Source organism: Mandrillus leucophaeus, unplaced genomic scaffold (assembly GCF_000951045.1).
Source record: "Mandrillus leucophaeus isolate KB7577 unplaced genomic scaffold, Mleu.le_1.0 Scaffold198, whole genome shotgun sequence".
In the NCBI taxonomy this organism is placed as follows: domain Eukaryota; kingdom Metazoa; phylum Chordata; class Mammalia; order Primates; family Cercopithecidae; genus Mandrillus; species Mandrillus leucophaeus.
The window spans coordinates 3050957-3063939 of record NW_012102009.1 but is presented as its reverse complement, the minus strand read 5'-3'; the positions used below and the strand labels follow the sequence as shown (position 1 = coordinate 3063939).

General features: G+C 41.2%; 1 protein-coding gene across 5 annotated transcripts in view; it reads right to left on the bottom strand.

Annotated features, from left to right (window-relative positions):
* Nucleotides 1-7764: 7764 nt before the first annotated feature.
* Nucleotides 7765-12983, bottom strand: part of ESRP1 (epithelial splicing regulatory protein 1) — an 82766-nt gene continuing 77547 nt past the window's right edge. For all 5 annotated transcript variants that reach the window (XM_011978653.1, XM_011978651.1, XM_011978654.1 and 2 more), the window contains one exon: nt 7765-9304. In XM_011978653.1, the coding sequence (XP_011834043.1) occupies nt 9284-9304 (21 nt within the window). In that variant the 3' untranslated portion in view covers nt 7765-9283. The remainder of the gene's footprint in view (nt 9305-12983) is intronic.

Here is a 12983-nt window from a genome sequence, read left to right as displayed (position 1 = left end):
GCTGAGGCAGGAGAATGGCGGGAACCCGGGAGGCGGAGCTTGCAGTGAGCTGAGATCCGGCCACTGCACTCCAGCCTGGGCGACAGAGCCAGACTTCGTCTCAAAAAAAAAAAGAAAAAGAAATAAGATCTCATTTTGTTGACAGCTGGAGCGCACAGGTGCAATCATGGCTCACTGTAGCCTTGACCTCCCAAGCTCAGGTGATCCTCCCACCTCAGCCTCCCAAGTAGCTGGGACTACAGACACACACCACCAGGCCCAGCTAATTTTTCTGTGTGTGTGTGTGTATATATATATTTTTTTCTGAATATGGGTATATTCTGTGTGTGTATATATAAAATATACATATGTACATATATATATATATTTTTTTTTGTAGAGACATGGTTTCACCGTGTTGCCCAGGCTAGTCTTGAACTCTTGAGCTCAAGCAATCCGCCCTCCTTGGCCTCCCAAAGTGCTGGAATTACAGGCGTGAGCCACCGCACCTGGCTAGGACGTTTTATCAAAAAACAAATTTTCCCAGAGTTAAAACTACTCTAGGTAGAGATTTTTGATCAAGTTGGTCATATGAAACAATACTCATAAAGCAAAACATTTTTGGAACTAAGTGGCCTATTATCAAGATTGTCCCAGGCAAAGCTTCTATGCTAGAAACATAGGTTGCTCACTTTGTACCAAGACTCTTGCCTCTCACCTCTCTTCTTTCAGATAGTAAGCCCTTTAAATATTTGTGAATTATATTAGGGTTTCCAGATACAATTCAGGACACTTTAGTATGAGAATGTCCCATGCAATATTTGGGACATGCTTATACCAAAAATGATTTGTTTTTATCTGAAATTTCTATGTAATTGAATATCCTGGGTTTTGTTTTGGTTTGGTATTTTGTTTGTTTTTGCTAACTCAAACAACCCTATTTATAGGGATTGAGACTGCCACATTAGAAGACACCTGCTATTAATTGCACTTAGGCCTTCTTGGTACATGTAAATGGCAGATTAAATTCTTTCTTATTTTGATCAAAGGGATGCAATTGGATAGCAGGTGGCCTCTGAGAACCTCAATTCAGTTAATTCAGAAAAAAATCTGCTATTCCTAAAGCCCTGACAGATGAAGTTGTTTCTGCTGTTTTTCCACCCTACAAAGAGCTGAGGCTAGACCTGGATGCTGAGGCCAAATCTAGTGCAGTTCTGGAGCTGTCCCTGAAGTACTCTTTAGACAGACAGCCACTGCAGATCATTTACTAGGCATGTCCAGACTGATGCGTCGAGGATGCATCACATTCCAAATTGTAGGTATCTTAAAAGCAAAGGAGCACAATGATTTTTGGGGAAAAAAAAGTTGTCTACCAAATTTGTGACATCACTATAAAAATGTATGTGTATAGAGGGGAACAACACACACTGGGGCCTTTCAGAGGGCGGAGGGTGGGAGGAGGGAGAGGATCAGGAAAAATAGCTAATGGGTACTGAGATAAATACCTGGGTGATGAAATAATCTGTACAACAAACCCCCGTGACGTAAGTTTACCTGTGTTACATCCCTGCACTTGTACCCCTGAACTTAAAAGTTAAAAAAAAAAAGTGTGTGTAACACGGAAACTGCTACGACATTTCTTTTTCTTTTTTTAAATACAGTAAAGGCTGGCCCAAGTGCCGTGGTGTTCACAACTAATTGATCACAACCAGTTACAGATTTGCTGCTTCTCCATTCGCACTGCTTCACTTGACCAGTCTAAAACAAATACAGTTAAAAAAACATATCAATTTCTCATCAATTATAATATGATTTAAAAATAGAAAAAATTTTAAATCCTATTAGAATCCTGGATGAGCACCTTGACTGAGAATAGAAACCTTAAAAGCCAACAGCATGACGTGTCCAGTAGATGGCAGACGCAGCCAGAATCATAATGTAAAGGTACATTTCATACCCAACTGTCTTCTTTGTGCACTTCAGTGAAAAAGTGACTCTTTGAATTTATATTCCCATGTAAAAACATACCATTAATAATTAGATTAACATTAACATTTTAAAAATTCACAAAATGGTGCTAAAGAAACATAATACTGGCTGGGTGCGGTGGTTCATGCCTGTAATCTCAACACTTCGGGAGGCTGAGGCAGGTGGATCACCTGAGGTCAGGAGTTTGAGACCAGCCTGGCCAACATGGTAAAACCCCGTCTCTACTAAGAGTACAAAAAAATTAGCCAGGCGTGGTGGTGGGTGCCTGTAATCCCAGCTACTCCGGAGGCTGAGGCAGAATTTCTTGAAGCTGGGAGGCGGAGGTTGTAGTGAGCTGAGATCGTGCCACTGCACTCCAGCCTGGGCAACAGGAATGAAACTCCCTCTCAAAAAAAAAAAAAAAAACAAAAAGAAAGAAACATAGTATTTGCTATTTAGCAACATTTACGTTTATAAAAATTCTTAAAATATATATATATACACATATATAGAATCAGCTGGGCATGGTGGCTCACGCCTGTAATCCCAGCACTTTGGGAGGCTGAGGTGAATGGATCACGAGGTCAGGAGTACGAGACCAGCCTGGCCAACAAGAGACACTGAAACCCTGTCTCTACTAAAAATACAAAAATTAGCTGGCCGTGGTGGCATGCGCCTGTAGTTCCAGCTACCTGGGAGGCTGAGGGAAGGAGAATCTAACACAGGAGGCGGAGGTTGCAGCGAGCCAAGATCAGGCCACTGCACTCCAGCCTGGGCAACAGAATGAGACTCTGTCTAAAAAATTTTAGACTCCGTCTAAAATATATATATATATATATATGTATGTATATATAATCACATTAGTTTCTACACGCAGCAATAAATATAAATGTATTCATTCAGCAAATATTGTATATATCTTAAGCACTGACTAGTCACTAGTGAGGAACAAGAAACACACTGCCATTAACAATATGGGAAACTGGTTACAGGGAGATCTTACTATGAGCCTATTTCATCAGGAAAGGTCTTCCTTAGGAAGATTTCTTTTTTTGTTTGGTTTTTATTTTGTTTTGTTTTCTTTTGAGACAGAGTCTTGCTCTTTGCCCAGGCTGGAGTGCAGTGGCATGATCTTGGTTCACTGCAACCTCCAGCTCCTGGGTTCAAGAAATTCTCCGCCTCACCCTCCAGGGTAGCTGGAATTACAGGCGCTCACCACCACGCACAGCTAATTTTTGTATTTTTAGTAGAGACAAGGTTTCACTATTTGGCCAGCCTGGTCTCGAACTCCTGACCTCAAGTGATCCTCTGGCCTCAGTCTCCCGAAGTGCTGGGATTACAGGGATGAGCCACCGCGCCTGCCCAGGAAGATAAGATTTCTAAGTGGGCATCAGTTAAGAGAGAGATAGCAGAAAAAAAAATGTTTCAGGTAGAGGAAACAGACAAAAGTTTATCACTCCCACACAAACAATTGGAAAATGTATCACAGAATATAGAGCATGGGGGAAAAAGTGCCTTGCAAGAAAGCAACAGAGGAAGGCTGGAATCAGCTTATGCAATGTCATGCAGGTTGTACATGTATGGATTTTTCCCACAGCAAATGGGAAGCTATTAAAAGATTTCAAGAGCACATGATCAGATCTGCGTTTTTAATTTTAAAAATTATTTAAAACATACTGCCAATAGAGAGGAACAAAATTTGATGCATAGAGTTCAACATTGAGGCAAAAAATGGGTGAGATTGTCTAGGATGATGAAGGAGAGGTTAAGAATGACCTCCTGCGCCGGGCGCGGTGGCTCACGCCTGTAATCCCAGCACGTTGGGAGGCCGAGGTGGGTGAATCGCCTGAGGTAAGGAGTTCAAGACCAGCCTGGCCAACATGGTGAAACCTCGTCTCTACTAAAAATACAAAAACCAGCCTAATGTGGTGGCAGGCACCTGTAATCCCAGTTACTCAGGAGGCTAAGGCAGGAGAATCACTTGAACCCAGGAGGTGGAGGTTGCAGTGAGCTGAGATTGCCCCACTGCACTCCAGCCTGGGTGACAGAGCGAGACTCTGTCTCAAAAAAAAATAAAAAATAAAAAATAAAAATAACAAAAAGAATGACCTCCTGGGCCGGGTGCAGTGGTTCATGCCTGTAATCCCAGCACTTTGGGAGGCCGAGGCAGATGAATCACCTCACCTATGGTCAGGAGTTTGAGACCAGCCTGGCCAACATGGTGAAACCCTGTCTCTACTAAAAATACAAAAATTAGCCAGACGTGGTGGCATGCACCTGTAATCCCAGCTACTACAGAGGCTGAGGCAGGAGAATCACTTGAACCTGGTAGGCAGAGGGTGTGGTGAGCCAAGATCACGGCACTGTACTACAGCCTGGGCGACAGATGGAGACTCTGTCTCAAAAAATAAAATAAAATAAAATAAAATAAAATAAAAAAAGAATGACCTCCTTAAGACCTGGCAGTATATAGTGCTGGTTAGTGAAGTAAAAAGAACCCAGAAAGCAGCAGAATTTTGGATGTGGCAAGATAAGTTCCATTTTAAGCATGCTGGGTTTGAAATGCGTGGGACACATCCAAATGGAAATGTCCATTACAGTGGGTAGAGGATCTATAGATCCACAGAAGAGTGTGCAAATAAATGAATGAATTTGCCCAGAGAGAATGAATAGATGAAGATGACTGAGGAGAGAACCATGATTAACACCAATCATGTGGGAAAGAATGAATCACAAAGGAGGCTGAGAACCAGAACAAGTTGAGTATTTGACATTGATCTTTAAAAATGTGTTTGTAGCGTTGACTCTGCTAAGTTTCGAAAGGATTTCAGTTATAAGACACTAGCTCAAATTCAAATGTAAAACTAGCAGATTTATTATCCATATATTAGCATTCACTTTTAGAATGGCAACAATAACAATATAATGGCAAATTAATGGCAAATTAATGGCAAGCTGGATATAAAGTAAAAAGGCAGACCAAAGGAGCACTAGAAGCCCTACTCTGTGATGCTGTAAACAAATGAGCTGTATTTATGCAATGTTAGGTAAAGAGCTGGAGTAGATGAAGGAGCAACTAGGAGAGTATTAACTACATGGACCAGTCTTCAAGTCTTACTTTCTCTTCCAGATCCCCTCTTTCATGTTTTTTTTTTAATTGTTTTTTTGTTTTTGTTTTTGTTTTTTGATGGAGTCTTGCTCTGTCGCCCAGGCTGGAGTGCAGTGGCGTGATCTCGGCTCAGTCACTGCAACCTCCACCTCCTGGGTTCAAACGATTCTCCTGCCTCAGCCTCCTGAGTAGCTGGGACTACAGGGGCACGCCGCCACACCTGGCTAATTTTTATATTTTTAGTAGAGACGGGGTTTCACCTTGTTGGTCAGGCTGGTCTTGAACTCCTGACCTCAGGTGATCCACCTGCCTCAGCCCCCCAAAGTGTTGGGATTACAGGCGTGAGCCACCGCACCCGGCCTGTGTGGATGTTTGTCCCTTCCAGATGTCACGTTGAAATGTGATTCCCAATGTTGGAGGTAGGGCCTGGTGAGAGGTGATTGGATCATGGGAGCAGATGCCTCCTGAATGACTTAGCACCATCCCCTTGGTACTAAGTGAGTTCTCAGTTCATTTGAGATCTGGTTAAGAGTCTGGGGCTGGGCAAGGTGGCTCATGTCTGTAATCTCAGTCCTTTGGGAGGCTGAAGTGAGAAGATCGCTGGAACGCAGAAGTTCAAGACCTGCCTGGGAAACACGGCAAAACCCAATGTCTTAAAAAAATAAATAAATACAAAAATTAGCTGGGAAGGTGGCACGTGCCTGTAGTCTCCCAGTTACTTGGGATGCTGAGGTGGGAGAATCATCTGAGCCTGGGAAATTGAGGCTACAGTGAACCACTATTGTGCCACTGCACTTTAGCCTGGGCAACAGAGCAACCCTTTCCAAACCAACCAACCAAACAAAAAAGGAATGCCACACATTCCTTTTGCTACCATGGCAAAACTGGATGAGTCTGTAATGTTACCCAACATCCTGTTGGCATTGTTGTAAACAAGGATAAGATTCTTGCCAATAGAATCAATGTGTTTTGAGCATATTAACCACTCTAAGAGCTGAGATAGCCTCCCGAAATGCGTGAAGGAAAGTGATCAGAAAAGGAAGGAAGCCAAAGAGAAAGGTCCGTGGGTTCAAGTGAAGCACCAACCCACTCCACCCAGAGCAGCACACTGTGTGAGAACCAATGGAAAAAAGCCTGGGCTCCTGGAACCTATGAATTCATGGCATAATAGTAATAGATGTAAAAAGGTGGGACCTCAGACGGGCGTGGTGGCTCACGCCTGTAATCCCAGCATTTTGAGAGGCTGAGGCGGGTGGATCACAAGGTCAGGAGATAGAGACCATCCTGGCTAATACGGCGAAACCCCATTTCTACTAAAAATACAAAAAATTAGCCGGGTGTGGTGGCGGGCGCCTGTACTCCCAGCTACTCCGAGGCTGAGGCAGGAGAATGGCGAGAACCTGGGAGGCGGAGCTTGCAGTGAGCCAAGACCACACCACTGCACTCCAGCCAGTGGACAGGCGAGTGACAGGGCGAGACTCCGTCTCAAAAAAAAAAAAAAAGTGGGACCTCTGGATTGCTTAAAAAAAAAATACATGGATGTTCATTCTGTCTACTTTTGTTAAGCTTTTGTTTTCCCCGAGAGCTGGAGAATGCAGGGAGAAGACTATACACATAAGAGGTGGAACTTTAAGGTTCTTCCACATATCCCAGTCCTCTTTTCCCTCATTCTCCCTTTCTTTCCCATCACCCTTACTCCACTTCCTTCTGCCAATTTTTTTTTTTTCTGCATGAAGAGAGCAGCTGTACCAGGTGCTGTACCAAGATGAGTAACACTAGCTTTGCCCAGGCAACTCTGATTCTACTGAAGGTAGATTAAATGAACATTAAATGCCTACCAGAGATATTACAGCAAGGAAAACTTGGGGAATAAAGTTCTCCAGCTTGTCTAGAGAACTTTACCATACATGATGGCAAACACCAAAAGTATTAATAAAAAATGGCTTCATTCTTGTAAGGTGATGTTGGCAAGGACTAGGGCTGAAAAACTGTCCTGGGTTAACTAAGCTACACTCGATGAATGCTTATGAAGAACATACTGGGTGAACAGAAATATAGAGATTTGATGTAAATGTTACGAAGTAAAAAAAGTGCTAGACATTGAGGGAAATGTAGGTACAACATAATCCCTGCCCTTGGGGGTTATAATCTAATTTCAGAACTGAAACACATTAACAACAGAGTTTGCATGACAAGTGATACTGATAATATATCTTGCTATAAAATGTTAGAAGTCAGGCTAGACTTAGCCTTTTTTTTTTCTTTTTTTTTTTTTTTTTTGACATGGAGTCTCGCTCTATCACCCAGGATAGAGTACAGTGTCATGATCTCGGCTCATTGAAACCTCCGCCTCCCGGGTTCAAGCGATTCTCCTGCCTCAGCCTCCCAAGTAGCTGGGACTACAGGCGCCTACCATCGCACCCAGCTAATTTTTGTAGTTTTAGCAGAGACGGGGTTTCACCATCTTTGGCCAGGCTGGTCTCAAACTCCTGAAATCGTGATCCACCCACCTTGCCTCCCAAAGTGCTGGGATTACAGGCCTGAGCCACCATGCCAGGCCATCTTGAGTACTTTTATCACTGATAGCTTTTATACATAAGTTTAGAGAAAAACCCTATCACCACCTTAGGAAGAGATGGCTTATCTATGTACTTCCATCAGTACCATAATTCTTCTAATAACAAAACAAAATAAAATAATAGCAAACATTGAGATTAAACAGGCAAGTTTTATTATCAAATGTTAACTCTACAAAAACTCAGTAGTATTGTAGTAAGCATTACTGCCTATCTTAAAGTCTTTCAGAGCTTTGGGCAGATAGCATCTTAAGGCATCAAGTATACAGAAATTTCTTTTCGATCTTAAGTGCCAGTTATCACCAATTTTCACAAAAACCTTTTTGTTTTTTCTTCCTATTGCAGTTAAAGGGCCATTTCCGGTCAGCTGAAGAAGAAAATGTTTGCTTCTCCCTTTAAGGTGTTAAAGTAATGCACAGAAAATAAAAATAGCAGCCATATAAATCTGCACGGCATTGCATTCAAGCAAAGGACAATATGAGTAACTTAAAGAAATATCCACATTCAATGCACTTAATGAAATCCTGTTTTCTTTGGAGTTACATGAGGCAGCAGTACTAGCTAGTGTCCAATATTGCACTTTTATAGCATAAACACAGCTAAACATAGTGTTAAACACTGACAGCATCAATACCTGTTCTAACTGCATCAGTGTTTACCTCTCAGTCTAGCATGCTGACTATAGTCCTATGCTTTAAAAGGTTATAATTATTTGACAGTTAAGGCATTAGAGAAAAAGGTTTAAGGCTATCATAATATATACAAGCATTCACTTCTGTTCAGTTAGTATATCGTTTTCTAGAATACACTGTTCAAATTGTCTCACTTCTGGGATATTAAAAACTATGGAATTTCTCTTATTGGAGTCCAAACCATCAATAATGAAAAAAGTACAATATAAAATAATACATATGAAGCCACAATATTCAATTACAGTTCAAACTAGAAATTACTAACTACAGGTAGCTGCTTCATTTTTGGTTTTGCATTTTGGCCCCTAGTTCATTATTTACAACTGATACCTGCTGAGAAAAAGATCCAAACTTTTAAACTTTGCATGTTTTGTGGAGGGTGCACAATTTCTTCTAATTTATCTTCAGGAGTTTAAAAATTTATTTTAATTTGTTTTTAATTATTAGATATCATCATGGCCAAGAGACTGGGAAAATAACAATTTTATTCATTCTCCTAAGATTGTGATTTTATTATTCTAAGACCTTACGCTTGAATTACTTAGCAAGAAGGCATGATTATGCAGAAGACAGGAAAATGAAGAGAAAAGAGCAGGAATATACAAAAATGAAACTTCCTTAGCAGAGTTCATGGTGGAGATGGTAGACACTGGTGGAGTTTTTATCCAAGACTTAAAACTTAGGAAACACCTATGATGCCACTTTAACTGGAAGTAATGGAGACATCTGATTCCAAATTCACATTTTAAATGCCTATTTGCAATCAGCAAAGGGCCAGGTATGCTGCATGCTGCTTGCTATAAGGATTTGGCTTCACTGGCTCAAATGTTTTCACTCCACCAAAAGACAAGGCACAGGCCCATTTGTCCAATCAAGTTTGCTGAAAATACTGCAGCCTGAGTGTAGACAAACTTCCCCTGAATTTGCTAGAAGTTTTCTTGTGTCTGGCGGTTTCAAGATCACCATACATCTTTCAAATACTGGAAAAAAAAAAAAAAGTGATAAAAGGAAATGTTATAGTCTCTAAATGTCAGTCTCAGCAGCCACCAAAATGATTTCAAATTCCACAAGGACAAAAAAGCTTTAAGACGGTCCAAGTTATTATTTCACACAGACATAATTGGCATTTACATGGCAAGGGCTTTGGGAGTAGAGCACTAGTCAAGGAAGTTTCCATGGTTTACACAGTAGTTGGCATTCTGAACCACTCCTACCCTTTGTAGTATCATGTGTTTAGTTTAACATGTATGGTTGCCAACTCCCTGCTCAGCTCAGCTCCTTTCTGGAGAGACTATTTCATTCATTCCTTAGAGGTTCAATATCATTACAAAAATAAAACCATTTAGACAAAATTTTAAAGTTAAATTCTAGTATAAGAAATTCCAAATAATTTCTAAGACACTTAATAAGAAGCAGTAAGGGGCCAGGTGTGGTGGCTCATGCCTGTAATCCCAGCACTTTGGGAGGTCGAGGCAGGCAGATCACCTGAAGTCAGGAGTCTGAGACCAGCCTGGCCAACATGGTGAAACCCCATCTCTACTAAAAATACAAAAATTAGCTGAGGGTGGTGGTGCATGCCTGTATTCCTAGCTACTTGGGAGGCTGAAGCAGGAGAATTGCTTGAACCCAGGAGGTGGAGGTTGCAGTGAGCCAAGGTCATGCCACTGCACTCCAGCCTAGGCAACAGAGCAAGACTCCATCTCAAAAAAAAAAAAAAAAGCAATAAGGCATGACATATATGCTCTATGTGCCCGTGACTAGTTGATAATTAGCACCTTTATATGGATCATGGATAAATTTATTTCATCCCCATATACAACCTAGATTACCATGTTATCCCCATTTTAGAGAAGGAAAAACTGAAGCAAAGAATGATTAAGTTAGTAATGGGCAGATGCAGGATTTAAACTAATACAGATTTACTTATATACCATACAACCTTAAAATAAGAATAAAATAAGAACTTTTGGTAGGCATTATATACTTTTTTGAAACAGGGTCTAGCTCCGTCACCCAGGATAGAGTATGGAGCGATATGGTCCAATCATAGCTCACTGCAGATTTTTTTTTTTCCCCCAAAAAGAGATGGGGCCTCGCTTTGTCACCCAGGCTGGAGTACAGTGGTGCGATCAGAGCTCGTTGCTGCCTCAAATTCCTGGGCTCAAGGTATCCTCCACCTCAACCTCCTGAACAGCTGGGACCACAAGCACACCACTATATCCAGCTAATTTTCAAATTGTTTATAAAGACAGATTCTCACCATCCTAACCAGTCTGGTCTCAAATTCTAGGCCTCGAGCAATCCTCCTGCCTTGACCTCTCAAAGTGCTGAGATTACAGGTGTGAGCCACAGCACCTGGTCCTAGACTAAATCGAAAAAAAAAAAAATATATATATATATATTAGAGATGGGGTCTCCCTATGTTGTCCAGGCTAGTCTCAAACTCAGCCTCAAGTGTTCTTCTTGCCTGACATAATAAAGTGCTGAGATTACATGTGTGAACCACCACACATGGCCGTTATGCATACTTTGACATGTAAATGAAAAACAGGAATGTTTTAGACTGCAGTCTTATTTCATATGGCCAGTATGAAATATCTAATGGAGTTTTACTGCTTAACAATGAAACTGAAGACTCCTAACTGCTAGCAAAAGAAAAACAAAAAAAATCAGTCTCAGAAGGACATGAAGATTAATTTATTTCAAGATTAAATTTGCTTTAATAACACAGATTCTACAAATGGTACAAATGTAAAATCGGGTATTTAAAAAACACAGAAATACTGGTTAGGATGCATCTTTTAAATGTGGTTTCCAAAGTGACCACAATTTGGCACTCAGTTTAAAAAACCACACGCTGAAAGGCTTCTCCTTTGATACTAAACTCAGATAAGAAAATCAATGACCCAACACTACTGATCAATATCTATTTTACCCCTCTTTTGGCAATAGCACCTGAATTTAAAACTGCCCCATCACCTAATCTCAAGCCCCTAAGAGGCAGTTTTACCACTGAGCCAAACAAGTGGCCCAGGCATGGCCAGTTAGAGCCCTGTATATCCCAGGTCGTTGTGGTTTCAGGGATGGATGTAAGCCAGGCCAGTGAAGGCCAAGTGTTCTAGGAGTATCTCAGAGAGTGAGCTTGGAGGAGCAAACCCTTGGATCCAGCTGTATCAGTCAACCCTGGGACTCTCAGTTATTAGAGTCAATGAGTACCACCTTCTTCATTCCTAGCTCTAAGAAATAGCATCTTTGTAGATGCTGAAAATTAAGCCTTCATATTCTGATAAAATGTGGAAATGCCAGGAAAAGTTAAACATTTAGCCTTCTCAAAATGCTTTTTAATCCCAGTGGTATCCAGTGGAGTTTGATTGTGTAACGGTGAAACTGAGGCTGGGCACAGTGGTTTACACCTGTAATCCCAGCACTTTGGGAGGATGAGGCAGGCAGATTATGAGGTTGAGATGGAGATCATCCTGGCCAACATGGCGAAACCCTGTCTCTACTAAAAACATAAAAATCAGCTGGGAGTGGTGGTGTGCACCTGTAGTTCCAGCTACTCAGGAGGCTGAGGCAGGAGAATCGCTTGAACCCGGGAGGTGGAAGTTGCAGTGAGCCGAGATCGCACCACTGTACTCCAGCCTGGGCAACAGAGCAAGACTCCATCTCAAAACAACAACAACAACAAGAAACTGCAGACTCCTAACTGCTAGCAAAAAAAAAAAAAAAAAAGATCTCAGAAGGAGATAGAGAAAATGTTTCCTCTTCCCCTTTAGCTATAGCAAACACTTAAAGATAGTTGAGAATTACAACTGCAGACATTTACAAATCTGATTTCCCTTTCAAATAAGATCTGTGTTAAAACATGTTTTTATTTTGTAATACACTGTCATTAAAGTATTACATACAAAGAAGTCTTTAAAGATATCTTGATTTCACCACTGGTGCTATATGCTACAGAATGAAACTTTAATCCCTTAAAAACCCTGCAATTCTGCAGCCAAACATGGTGGAGAACACCTGTAATCTCAGCTACCAGGGAGGTTGAGGTGAAAGGCTCACTTGAAGGCTGGGTGCAGTGGCTCATGCCTGTAATCCCAGCACTTTGGGAGGCTGAGGCGGGCAGATCACGAGGTCAGGAGATCGAGACCATCCTGGCTAACATGGTGAAACCCCATCTCTACTAAAAATAGAAAAAATTAGCCGGGCGTGGTGGTGGGCACCTATAGTCCCAGCTACTCGGGAAACTATAAGTACTTCCTATGTGTTTTTACTGTTATTCTGGACTCAGATTATCTAAATGGAAAAACTAAGATCTCATAAAAAGTTTGTTCTTTTTAATCATCTTACACAATAACTTGCAACATAAAGTTACAAAATGATCAAATACAGTTTTTATATTTTCACGTAATTAACTGATAACCCTCCAGACAGAGGTAAATACTATGTTATTTTTGCATAAAATTTCTCAGTAGGAATTTCTCTTGTTATTTAGAAAGTTTATGTAATCTGACCTCTTTAGAACAGATCCTACGGAAGGCATAGAAAACACACTCATCAAAACAGCAAAGCCCTGTTGCTTAAGGCTGACAGTCCAATAACAAAAAGGGGAAAGATAACACTGATCAAAGTACTGCACTCCAGCCTGGGCGACAGTAA